We start from the raw sequence: 12,954 nt of genomic DNA on the forward strand, positions 1-12,954 counted from the left end.
AGAGGGAGACGGGGGAGGACAGAGGGAGGTAGGGGGAGACGGGGGAGGACAGAGGGAGACGGGGGGAGACGGGGGAGGACAGAGGGAGGTAGGGGGAGACGGGGGGAGACGGGGGAGGACAGAGGGAGACGGGGGGAGACGGGGGAGGACAGAGGGAGACGGGGGGAGACGGGGGAGGACAGAGGGAGGTAGGGGGAGACGGGGGAGGACAGAGGGAGACGGGGGGAGACGGGGGAGGACAGAGGGAGGTAGGGGGAGACGGGGGAGGACAGAGGGAGACGGGGGAGGACAGAGGGAGACGGGGGGAGACGGGGGAGGACAGAGGGAGACGGGGGGAGACGGGGGAGGACAGAGGGAGACGGGGGGAGACGGGGGAGGACAGAGGGAGGAGGGGGAGACGGGGGAGGACAGAGGGAGACGGGGGGAGACGGGGGAGGACAGAGGGAGGTAGGGGGAGACGGGGGAGGACAGAGGGAGGTAGGGGGAGACGGGGGAGGACAGAGGGAGGAGGGGGAGACGGGGGAGGACAGAGGGAGACGGGGGAGGACAGAGGGAGGTAGGGGGAGGCAGGGGGAGGACAGAGGGAGACGGGGGGAGACGGGGGAGGACAGAGGGAGACGGGGGGAGACGGGGGAGGACAGAGGGAGGCAGGGGGAGACGGGGGAGGACAGAGGGAGGTAGGGGGAGACGGGGGAGGACAGAGGGAGGTAGGGGGAGACGGGGGAGGACAGAGGGAGGAGGGGGAGACGGGGGAGGACAGAGGGAGGTAGGGGGAGGACAGAGGGAGGAGGGGGAGACGGGGGAGGACAGAGGGAGGTAGGGGGAGACGGGGGAGGACAGAGGGAGGTAGGGGGAGACGGGGGAGGACAGAGGGAGGAGGGGGAGACGGGGGAGGACAGAGGGAGGTAGGGGGAGGACAGAGGGAGGAGGGGGAGACGGGGGAGGACAGAGGGAGGTAGGGGGAGGACAGAGGGAGACGGGGGGAGACGGGGGAGGACAGAGGGAGGTAGGGGGAGGACAGAGGGAGACGGGGGGAGACGGGGGAGGACAGAGGGAGGAGGGGGAGACGGGGGAGGACAGAGGGAGGTAGGGGGAGACGGGGGAGGACAGAGGGAGGTAGGGGGAGACGGGGGAGGACAGAGGGAGGTAGGGGGAGACGGGGGAGGACAGAGGGAGGCAGGGGGAGACGGGGGAGGACAGAGGGAGACGGGGGGAGACGGGGGAGGACAGAGGGAGGAGGGGGAGACGGGGGAGGACAGAGGGAGGTAGGGGGAGACGGGGGAGGACAGAGGGAGACGGGGGAGGACAGAGGGAGGTAGGGGGAGACGGGGGAGGACAGAGGGAGGTAGGGGGAGACGGGGGAGGACAGAGGGAGACGGGGGAGGACAGAGGGAGGTAGGGGGAGGCAGGGGGAGGACAGAGGGAGGTAGGGGGAGACGGGGGGAGACGGGGGAGGACAGAGGGAGGTAGGGGGAGACGGGGGGAGACGGGGGAGGACAGAGGGAGACGGGGGGAGACGGGGGAGGACAGAGGGAGGTAGGGGGAGACGGGGGAGGACAGAGGGAGACGGGGGGAGACGGGGGAGGACAGAGGGAGACGGGGGGAGACGGGGGAGGACAGAGGGAGACGGGGGGAGACGGGGGAGGACAGAGGGAGGTAGGGGGAGACGGGGGAGGACAGAGGGAGACGGGGGGAGACGGGGGAGGACAGAGGGAGGTAGGGGGAGACGGGGGAGGACAGAGGGAGACGGGGGGAGACGGGGGAGGACAGAGGGAGGTAGGGGGAGACGGGGGAGGACAGAGGGAGGTAGGGGGAGACGGGGGAGGACAGAGGGAGGTAGGGGGAGACGGGGGAGGACAGAGGGAGGAGGGGGAGACGGGGGAGGACAGAGGGAGACGGGGGAGGACAGAGGGAGGTAGGGGGAGGCAGGGGGAGGACAGAGGGAGACGGGGGGAGACGGGGGAGGACAGAGGGAGGTAGGGGGAGACGGGGGAGGTAGGGGGAGACGGGGGAGGACAGAGGGAGACGGGGGAGGTAGGGGGAGACGGGGGAGGACAGAGGGAGACGGGGGAGGACAGAGGGAGACGGGGGGAGACGGGGGAGGACAGAGGGAGGTAGGGGGAGACGGGGGAGGACAGAGGGAGGTAGGGGGAGACGGGGGAGGACAGAGGGAGGTAGGGGGAGACGGGGGAGGACAGAGGGAGACGGGGGGAGACGGGGGAGGACAGAGGGAGGTAGGGGGAGACGGGGGAGGACAGAGGGAGACGGGGGGAGACGGGGGAGGACAGAGGGAGACGGGGGAGGACAGAGGGAGACGGGGGGAGACGGGGGAGGACAGAGGGAGACGGGGGGAGACGGGGGAGGACAGAGGGAGGAGGGGGAGACGGGGGAGGACAGAGGGAGACGGGGGAGGACAGAGGGAGGTAGGGGGAGACGGGGGAGGACAGAGGGAGGTAGGGGGAGACGGGGGAGGACAGAGGGAGGAGGGGGAGACGGGGGAGGACAGAGGGAGGTAGGGGGAGACGGGGGAGGACAGAGGGAGGTAGGGGGAGACGGGGGAGGACAGAGGGAGACGGGGGGAGACGGGGGAGGACAGAGGGAGGTAGGGGGAGACGGGGGAGGACAGAGGGAGGTAGGGGGAGACGGGGGAGGACAGAGGGAGGTAGGGGGAGACGGGGGAGGACAGAGGGAGGTAGGGGGAGACGGGGGAGGACAGAGGGAGGTAGGGGGAGGCAGGGGGAGACGGGGGAGGACAGAGGGAGGTAGGGGGAGACGGGGGAGGACAGAGGGAGGTAGGGGGAGACGGGGGAGGACAGAGGGAGGTAGGGGGAGACGGGGGAGGACAGAGGGAGGTAGGGGGAGACGGGGGAGGACAGAGGGAGGTAGGGGGAGACGGGGGAGGACAGAGGGAGGTAGGGGGAGACGGGGGAGGAGAGAGGGAGGTAGGGGGAGACGGGGGAGGACAGAGGGAGGTAGGGGGAGACGGGGGAGGACAGAGGGAGGTAGGGGGAGACGGGGGAGGACAGAGGGAGGCAGGGGGAGACGGGGGAGGACAGAGGGAGGTAGGGGAGGACAGAGGGAGACGGGGGGAGACGGGGGAGGACAGAGGGAGACGGGGGGAGACGGGGGAGGACAGAGGGAGACGGGGGGAGACGGGGGAGGACAGAGGGAGGAGGGGGAGACGGGGGAGGACAGAGGGAGACGGGGGAGGACAGAGGGAGGTAGGGGGAGACGGGGGAGGACAGAGGGAGGTAGGGGGAGACGGGGGAGGACAGAGGGAGGAGGGGGAGACGGGGGAGGACAGAGGGAGGTAGGGGGAGACGGGGGAGGACAGAGGGAGGTAGGGGGAGACGGGGGAGGACAGAGGGAGACGGGGGGAGACGGGGGAGGACAGAGGGAGGTAGGGGGAGACGGGGGAGGACAGAGGGAGGTAGGGGGAGACGGGGGAGGACAGAGGGAGGTAGGGGGAGACGGGGGAGGACAGAGGGAGGTAGGGGGAGACGGGGGAGGACAGAGGGAGGTAGGGGGAGGCAGGGGGAGACGGGGGAGGACAGAGGGAGGTAGGGGGAGACGGGGGAGGACAGAGGGAGGTAGGGGGAGACGGGGGAGGACAGAGGGAGGTAGGGGGAGACGGGGGAGGACAGAGGGAGGTAGGGGGAGACGGGGGAGGACAGAGGGAGGTAGGGGGAGACGGGGGAGGACAGAGGGAGGTAGGGGGAGACGGGGGAGGAGAGAGGGAGGTAGGGGGAGACGGGGGAGGACAGAGGGAGGTAGGGGGAGACGGGGGAGGACAGAGGGAGGTAGGGGGAGACGGGGGAGGACAGAGGGAGGCAGGGGGAGACGGGGGAGGACAGAGGGAGGTAGGGGGAGACGGGGGAGGACAGAGGGAGGTAGGGGGAGACGGGGGAGGACAGAGGGAGGTAGGGGGAGACGGGGGAGGACAGAGGGAGGCAGGGGGAGACGGGGGAGGACAGAGGGAGGTAGGGGGAGACGGGGGAGGACAGAGGGAGGTAGGGGGAGACGGGGGAGGACAGAGGGAGGTAGGGGGAGACGGGGGAGGACAGAGGGAGGTAGGGGGAGACGGGGGAGGACAGAAGGACAGCAGGGAGACGGAGAGAAAGGTCCTAATTGACACGGAGGACACACCTTGTGCCACTATACAGTGAGAACTGTATAGAACACTTATTATTGCCATATGCACAATAGTACAATATCCCAAAATATATCCAATCTAATATCACGATGTGGATATAATATTGATACGAGTGATGTCCCGATCACGTTTATTTATTTGTAATTATTTTGCTCCTGATCCCAATTCCGATCATTTGGAAATTACGTGATCGGCCCCCGATTTACGGCTCGGGACAACCCGGCTATACCGGCAGCATGGCAGTAATTATTCCGTAACCCATTCTGGACGGGAACCCCTTTCGGTGTTTGAACTAAGCATTGTGTTAAACTTTAGCTATTGAAAAATAGCAGATCTACAAGCTCAGATCTACGAGCTTGTAGGTCTGCTATTTTTGAGAAATCGTGAAAACGCGGCACAAATCTTTGAATATATATTCTCTCAGAAGACTTTTTTTGTAATTTCGACGTCAGACCCTTATTTAATTTTTTTGGACGAAAAACATGACACTATATCAATACCAATTGGTGGGGGGGGGGGCTATACTTGACATGAAAATCCACTGCTGTAAAAGACGCATAGGAGACAGAAAAGTTCAGGAGAAGGAGAAGAAGAAGAAGTAGAAGGTCTTTCTGCACGTGAGATGTATAGTGACGGGGTCATGGAGGGTGGTGGTGGTGGTGGAGGTGGAGGTGGGGGAGGGGGACTTACGTGAAGGCGAAGGCCACCAGAGCACCGCTAACCACTATAAAGTCCAGGATGTTCCACAGGTCACGGAAGTAGGAGCCCTGGTGCAGGAAGAGCCCCAGCACCACCATCTGCAGAGGCATGAAGACACGGTCAACACGCACCACACAGCACGCACGCAAGAAACGCACGCAACGCACGCACACAACGCATGCACGCAACGCACGCACGCAACGCACGCACGCAACGCACGCAACGCACGCACGCAACGCACGCACGCACGCAACGCATGCACGCAACGCATGCACGCAACGCACGCACGCAACGCACGCAACGCACGCACGCAACGCACGCACGCACGCAACGCATGCACGCAACGCATGCACGCAACGCACGCACGCACGCAACGCACGCACGCAACGCACGCACACAACGCATGCACGCAACGCACGCAACGCACGCAACGCACGCAACGCACGCAACGCACGCACGCAACGCACGCACGCACGCAACGCACGCACGCAACGCACGCACGCAACGCACGCACGCACGCAACGCACGCACGCAACGCACGCACGCAACGCACGCACGCAACGCACGCACGCAACGCACACACGCAACGCACGCACGCAACGCACGCACGCAACGCACGCACGCAACGCACGCACGCAACGCACGCACGCAACGCACACAACGCACGCACAAATGAACGAACGAATGAATGCACAAATGAACGCACAAATGAACGCACAAATGAACGCACGCATGCAGATGTGTCATTCCAACACTTCAGGCTTTCCTGATCTTTTCCTGAAAGTTTTCTTTCAGGAAAAGATTTTCCCCCCTACTTTTGTTTTTCACTGATTAGCTTTGCTAAATCTATATACTGTCTTGCCCAAAAAGTGTCACTCCTCCACGCATATACAGTTACAGCACACACACACACACACACACTCGTGTTGCGCGGGTCAGGTTTTCTTTTATGATCCGCGGGCGGGTCCCGCATGTATTAACAGTTTGATTAACGCGGGATTAATTAATCGCGATCCCCGATCTGACGGCCTATAGTTTTTCACCAACCTTTGAAGAACCACCCGGACGCCAGTATCGTTCCGTTTCCCTAACATGCCTCGCAAATAAAGGTCGGCCCGCGCAACACTAACACGCACGCGAGCGCACGCACGCACGCACGCAAGCGCGCGCACACACACACACACACACACACACACACACACACACACACACACACACACAGAGACACACTCAGACACACAAACACACACTGATGTGTCGCTTGTTACCTTGATCAGCATTTCAAATGTGAAGACACCCGTGAATACATAGTCAAAGTAGCGCAGCACCTGCAGAGCAACGCAGCACCAAGGGATGACATTATCATTGCATTATCGCATGCACACACAGAGACAGAGACAGAGACAGACAGAGACAGAGACAGAGACAGATACAGAGACAGAGACAGAGACAGAGACAGAGACAGAGACAGAGACAGACAGACAGACAGAAGGAGAGAGAAACAGACCAGAGAGACTGAGAGAAGCAAGTCAGCGAGCGAAAGAGAGAAAGAGAGAGAGAGAGAGAGAGAGAGAGACAACCTGAAGGGAACAGAGACAGGAAAGGCATGTGAACACAGATGAGACGGTCTCGCGTGGCCAGAATGCTTCCGGCCACACAGTCTCCTGGGACACGGAAACTCCCATCGTGAGCACAATGTAAAGTGGATGTGAAGCCTCCTCCTCCCTATACTTCCGTTTGGTCTTTATACAGTCGCGTACATTTATCAAATAATATGAATAAACAAAAAACAAGCATAATATATACCCTGCTGCATTGCAGAAATGGAGATTGAAATATGAAATAAAAAAATATTTTTGAAATGCCAGCTTCCTGTTTTCGGGGGCCGTGTAGTTCTATTATATACACTCTATATAGCATTCAGAGAATGTGGAAGAGTTGTCTGGCTATATGCGAGACTACAGATGAGATGGATGGGGGGAGAGAGAGAGAGAGAGAGAGAGAGAGAGAGAGAGAGAGAGAGAGAGAGAGACAGGCAAGCTTACAGGTAGATCTCTCTGTCCACACAGTCGCACGCACGCACGCACGCACGCACGCACGCACGCACGCACGCACGCACGCACGCACGCACGCACGCACGCACACACATATACTATATACACACATACACACACACACACACACACACACACAGACACAGAGCGCTGTCTGGTTGCTCTCACATTGTTCCGTGGAGACTCGGGCCAGACAGGGTCCTCAGCAGCCAGCGCTATGCTGCTCATGGCGATGACTGACAGGATGCTGAACTCAAAGTACTTCAGAGTCAGGATGTAGTGACAGCACTTCCGAAACCTAGACTCAGACGTACGCGCGCACACACACACACACACACACACACACACACACACACACACACACACACACACACACACACACACACACACGCACAAGTACACAAGAACAAAATAACACAACATCAGCCCCATAGGCTCGCATTGGAATGAAACCAAAAATCTGTTGGGAATAACATTCCAGTGTTGAATTTTATTTTATTTATTTTGATACCAAAATTATCCCAAAAATCTAATATCTCCCCCGGGCCAAGGGGGAATGCCCCTTTAGGCTATATAGGGCCTGTGCAGGAAATACGAACAGGTTCGATTCCCTCCCTCTCTCTCTCTCTCACGCACGCACACGCGCACGTGCACGCACGCACGCACACACACACACACACACACACACACACACACACACACACACACACACACACACACACACACACACACACACACACACACACACACACACACACACACACACACACACACACACACAGTCACACACGCACAGCAGGACTCACGGGTTGGTGGTGGACATGATGAAACAGGAGCTGAACGGAGGCATGGGTTTGGGCCCGTCTCCGTCGCCCCCATCTTCCTCCTCCTCCTCCTTCTTCTCCTCGTTCTTCTTCTGGTCTGTGTTGGCATTTTTGTTCACTGGGAGAGAGAGAGAGAGAGGGGGGGGGGGGTTGGAGAAAGCTTTTACCTACTAGTTATTTACTAAACATGCATTATAACCACTTCAATTCTCTGACAGATGTAGGTCCAAAGCGTTGCGTCTTGCTGCGTTCACACACACGAACAGCAAAAGCCGCAAAGCCTCACAGCGAATTTGTAGCTTTGCTGCGAATTTGTAGCTTTGCATCTTTGTATAGCTTTGAAAGTCTTGTAGCTTTCGAAAGCAGCTACAAAACGTCGAGTGCATCTTTGCATCCTCATGTCGCCGGCTTCCATTGAAAATGAATGGTAGCCTGTATCTTTGTATTTGCCCGTGTGAACACATGCAGCATCTGTCTCACCCTGCAGGATGGCGGTGGTGGAGGAGGGGGTACTATATACAGTAGACTCACCCTGCAGGATGGCAGTGGTGGAGGAGGGGGTACTATATACAGTAGACTCACCCTGCAGGACGGCGTTGGTGGAGGGGTATGGGTATCACTATTCACTATAGAGCGCCGCAGTCCCGCCCCCTTTCATGACGACGCCAGGCCCAGGAAATAATTCCCAATGCATTTTTCCCATAGACCAGGGGTTTTCAACCGGTGGTCCGCGGCCCCCTGGTGGTCCGCGGAGGTACTGCTGGTGGTCCGCAGCCAGGCATTCAGAAATGTTGTATTTTTGCCTTTTTTTCTTTACTTATTTTTTTACCTTTCTAATATAAAACTTATTTGCACTATTTTTACTTGTTTGTGAATAATAATAATAACTTAAGTTGAATCTAACATTACAATTCAAAAAGTCAAGTGCTCAACGTGTCAAATAAACAAAAAAAAAGCTGACGGAGCCATCAGCTGCTGCAGCGGAACAACCATCCTTCTCTTCCACCCAACGCATGTTGTGCTTCCACCCAACGCATGCATGCTTACCGTGCTTGCTGCCCAAGGCAAGCACGGTAAGACGTTGCCATAATTATTCATCCAATTCATAATAATACGTTTGGGAAAGTCAAATCTCCCTGCCATAGAGTTATAATATCTGCCACGGATCGATTGAATTGTCTCACATAATAAGTGACGTAGGCCTATTCAATGTGCAACTTCTCAGTCTATCGTTGCCGAAAAGGCAGAGCTACAAGCTCACAACGCGATGCAACCAGGTGCAATGTGAGCTGGTAGATTGGCTATTTTTGGTGCGTGACACCGTCGTACGATGATGTATACATTACGCTTTTAAAGTGACGGTACAAAATGAACAGTTCCCTCTGTATGTTAGAAAGGTAATGTATAAACCGGTGCAGGTTGTAGGTTGGTTAAATAAAGAGAAGATTATTAGATTAATAGAATAAGATAAAAATATATATTCTGTTTCTGTGTGTGGGTGTGTGTGTGTGTGTGTGTGTGTGGGGGGGGGGGGTTTGTCAGAAACAAACCTGTGACTGTCAAATGTGTCAAATGTGTCTTCAGTGTTTGGGTGATTAACTGAAATGGATTATTATTTTGAGACTTATTTTGAGTCCTGCTTAGTACAAGTAAAAAACACTTTTGTTAAAATACTTAGTTTTTTTTGTCCAGCTCATGAATGTAGCCTGTGATAGTGTGATTAGTGAGTAACAAGTAAGAAGAAAACAAAAACAATCTTAACCCATGGTGCATGAATGCCCCACCACTATTGTGTCGGGTGGGTCCATCGTAGATCTACGATGAACCCACCCGACACAACAGTGGTGGTCCCCAGGCTGCTGCTAGTCAGAATGGTGGTCCCTGGGTCAAAACCAGTTGAAAACCCCTGCCATAGACATTTAAAAAAGTATTTATTTAAAGAATTGAGAGCTTGTAGAACGGAGATTTTCAACACATTTTGAACTTGTGAAATGGGACATTCTGCAATATGAATACTTTTACTTTTAGTACTTTAAGTATATTTTGATGCCGATACTTTCGTACTTTTACTCAAGTACATTTTCAATTCCGTGCTTTTACTTGTAACGAAGTAGTTCTAAATTGCAGTATTGGTACTTTTACTAAAGTAAAACAATTTTCCACCATTGGTACTATAGGGGTATATATCACTATGGACTCACCCTGCAGGATGGCGTTGGTGGAGGAGGGGGTACTATATACAGTAGACTCACCCTGCAGGATGGTGTTGGTGGAGGGAGGGGTACTATATAGACTCACCCTGCAGGATGGTGTTGGTGGAGGGAGGGGTACTATATAGACTCACCCTGCAGGATGGTGTTGGTGGAGGGGTACTATATAGACTCACCCTGCAGGATGGTGTTGGTGGAGGGGTACTATATAGACTCACCCTGTAGGATGGTGTTGGTGGAGGGGTACTATATAGACTCACCCTGCAGGATGGTGTTGGTGGAGGGGTACTATATAGACTCACCCTGCAGGATGGTGTTGGTGGAGGGGTACTATATAGACTCACCCTGCAGGATGGTGTTGGTGGAGGGAGGGGTACTGACTCACCCTGCAGGATGGTGTTGGTGGAGGGAGGGGTACTATATAGACTCACCCTGCAGGATGGTGTTGGTGGAGGGAGGGGTACTATATAGACTCACCCTGTAGGATGGTGTTGGTGGAGGGGTACTATATAGACTCACCCTGCAGGATGGTGTTGGTGGAGGGGTACTATATAGACTCACCCTGCAGGATGGTGTTGGTGGAGGGAGGGGTACTATATAGACTCACCCTGCAGGATGGTGTTGGTGGAGGGGTACTATATAGACTCACCCTGTAGGATGGTGTTGGTGGAGGGGTACTATATAGACTCACCCTGCAGGATGGTGTTGGTGGAGGGGTACTATATAGACTCACCCTGTAGGATGGTGTTGGTGGAGGGGTACTATATAGACTCACCCTGCAGGATGGTGTTGGTGGAGGGGTACTATATAGACTCACCCTGTAGGATGGTGTTGGTGGAGGGGTACTATATAGACTCACCCTGCAGGATGGTGTTGGTGGAGGGGTACTATATAGACTCACCCTGTAGGATGGTGTTGGTGGAGGGGTACTATATAGACTCACCCTGTAGGATGGTGTTGGTGGAGGGGTACTATATAGACTCACCCTGCAGGATGGTGTTGGTGGAGGGGTACTATATAGACTCACCCTGCAGGATGGTGTTGGTGGAGGGGTACTATATAGACTCACCCTGCAGGATGGTGTTGGTGGAGGGGTACTATATAGACTCACCCTGCAGGATGGTGTTGGTGGAGGGAGGGGTACTATATAGACTCACCCTGCAGGATGGTGTTGGTGGAGGGAGGGGTACTATATAGACTCACCCTGTAGGATGGTGTTGGTGGAGGGGTACTATATAGACTCACCCTGTAGGATGGTGTTGGTGGAGGGAGGGGTACTATATAGACTCACCCTGCAGGATGGTGTTGGTGGAGGGGTACTATATAGACTCACCCTATAGGATGGTGTTGGTGGAGGGGTACTATATAGACTCACCCTGCAGGATGGTGTTGGTGGAGGGAGGGGTACTATATAGACTCACCCTGCAGGATGGTGTTGGTGGAGGGAGGGGTACTATATAGACTCACCCTGTAGGATGGTGTTGGTGGAGGGAGGGGTACTATATAGACTCACCCTGCAGGATGGTGTTGGTGGAGGGGTACTATATAGACTCACCCTGTAGGATGGTGTTGGTGGAGGGAGGGGTACTATATAGACTCACCCTGTAGGATGGTGTTGGTGGAGGGAGGGGTACTATATAGACTCACCCTGTAGGATGGTGTTGGTGGAGGGAGGGGTACTATATAGACTCACCCTGCAGGATGGTGTTGGTGGAGGGAGGGGTACTATATAGACTCACCCTGCAGGATGGTGTTGGTGGAGGGGTACTATATAGACTCACCCTGTAGGATGGTGTTGGTGGAGGGGTACTATATAGACTCACCCTGCAGGATGGTGTTGGTGGAGGGGTACTATATAGACTCACCCTGCAGGATGGTGTTGGTGGAGGGAGGGGTACTATATAGACTCACCCTGTAGGATGGTGTTGGTGGAGGGAGGGGTACTATATAGACTCACCCTGCAGGATGGTGTTGGTGGAGGGGTACTATATAGACTCACCCTGTAGGATGGTGTTGGTGGAGGGGTACTATATAGACTCACCCTGCAGGATGGTGTTGGTGGAGGGGTACTATATAGACTCACCCTGCAGGATGGTGTTGGTGGAGGGGTACTATATAGACTCACCCTGCAGGATGATGTTGGTGGAGGGAGGGGTACTATATAGACTCACCCTGTAGGATGGTGTTGGTGGAGGGAGGGGTACTATATAGACTCACCCTGCAGGATGGTGTTGGTGGAGGGAGGGGTACTATATAGACTCACCCTGCAGGATGATGTTGGTGGAGGGAGGGGTACTATATAGACTCACCCTGTAGGATGGTGTTGGTGGAGGGAGGGGTACTATATAGACTCACCCTGCAGGATGGCGTTGGTGGAGGGAGGGGTACTATATAGACTCACCCTGCAGGATGGTGTTGGTGGAGGGAGGGGTACTATATAGACTCACCCTGTAGGATGGTGTTGGTGGAGGGGTACTATATAGACTCACCCTGCAGGATGGTGTTGGTGGAGGGAGGGGTACTATATAGACTCACCCTGTAGGATGGTGTTGGTGGAGGGAGGGGTACTATATAGACTCACCCTGCAGGATGGTGTTGGTGGAGGGAGGGGTACTATATAGACTCACCCTGTAGGATGGTGTTGGTGGAGGGAGGGGTACTATATAGACTCACCCTGCAGGATGGTGTTGGTGGAGGGAGGGGTACTATATAGACTCACCCTGCAGGATGGTGTTGGTGGAGGGAGGGGTACTATATAGACTCACCCTGTAGGATGGTGTTGGTGGAGGGGTACTATATAGACTCACCCTGCAGGATGGTGTTGGTGGAGGGAGGGGTACTATATAGACTCACCCTGTAGGATGGTGTTGGTGGAGGGAGGGGTACTATATAGACTCACCCTGCAGGATGGTGTTGGTGGAGGGAGGGGTACTATATAGACTCACCCTGTAGGATGGTGTTGGTGGAGGGGTACTATATAGACTCACCCTGCAGGATGGTGTTGGTGGAGGGAG

The 12,954-nt window shown here is 56.2% G+C and overlaps 1 protein-coding gene across 1 annotated transcript in view; it reads right to left on the reverse strand.

Moving 5' to 3' along the window:
* The window catches only part of cacna1ab (calcium channel, voltage-dependent, P/Q type, alpha 1A subunit, b), a gene marked incomplete at both ends in the record, with an annotated part of 292,563 nt that overhangs the window by 68,472 nt on the left and 211,137 nt on the right, over positions 1-12,954 (reverse strand). Inside the window, 4 exon segments of the mRNA XM_083764411.1 lie at positions 4,844-4,950; positions 6,121-6,180; positions 7,075-7,204; positions 7,713-7,848. Coding sequence (XP_083620537.1) covers positions 4,844-4,950; positions 6,121-6,180; positions 7,075-7,204; positions 7,713-7,848 — 433 coding nt within the window.

The sequence above is a fragment of the Protomyctophum parallelum genome (genome assembly GCF_964188405.1).
Source record: "Protomyctophum parallelum genome assembly, chromosome: 5".
In the NCBI taxonomy this organism is placed as follows: domain Eukaryota; kingdom Metazoa; phylum Chordata; class Actinopteri; order Myctophiformes; family Myctophidae; genus Protomyctophum; species Protomyctophum parallelum.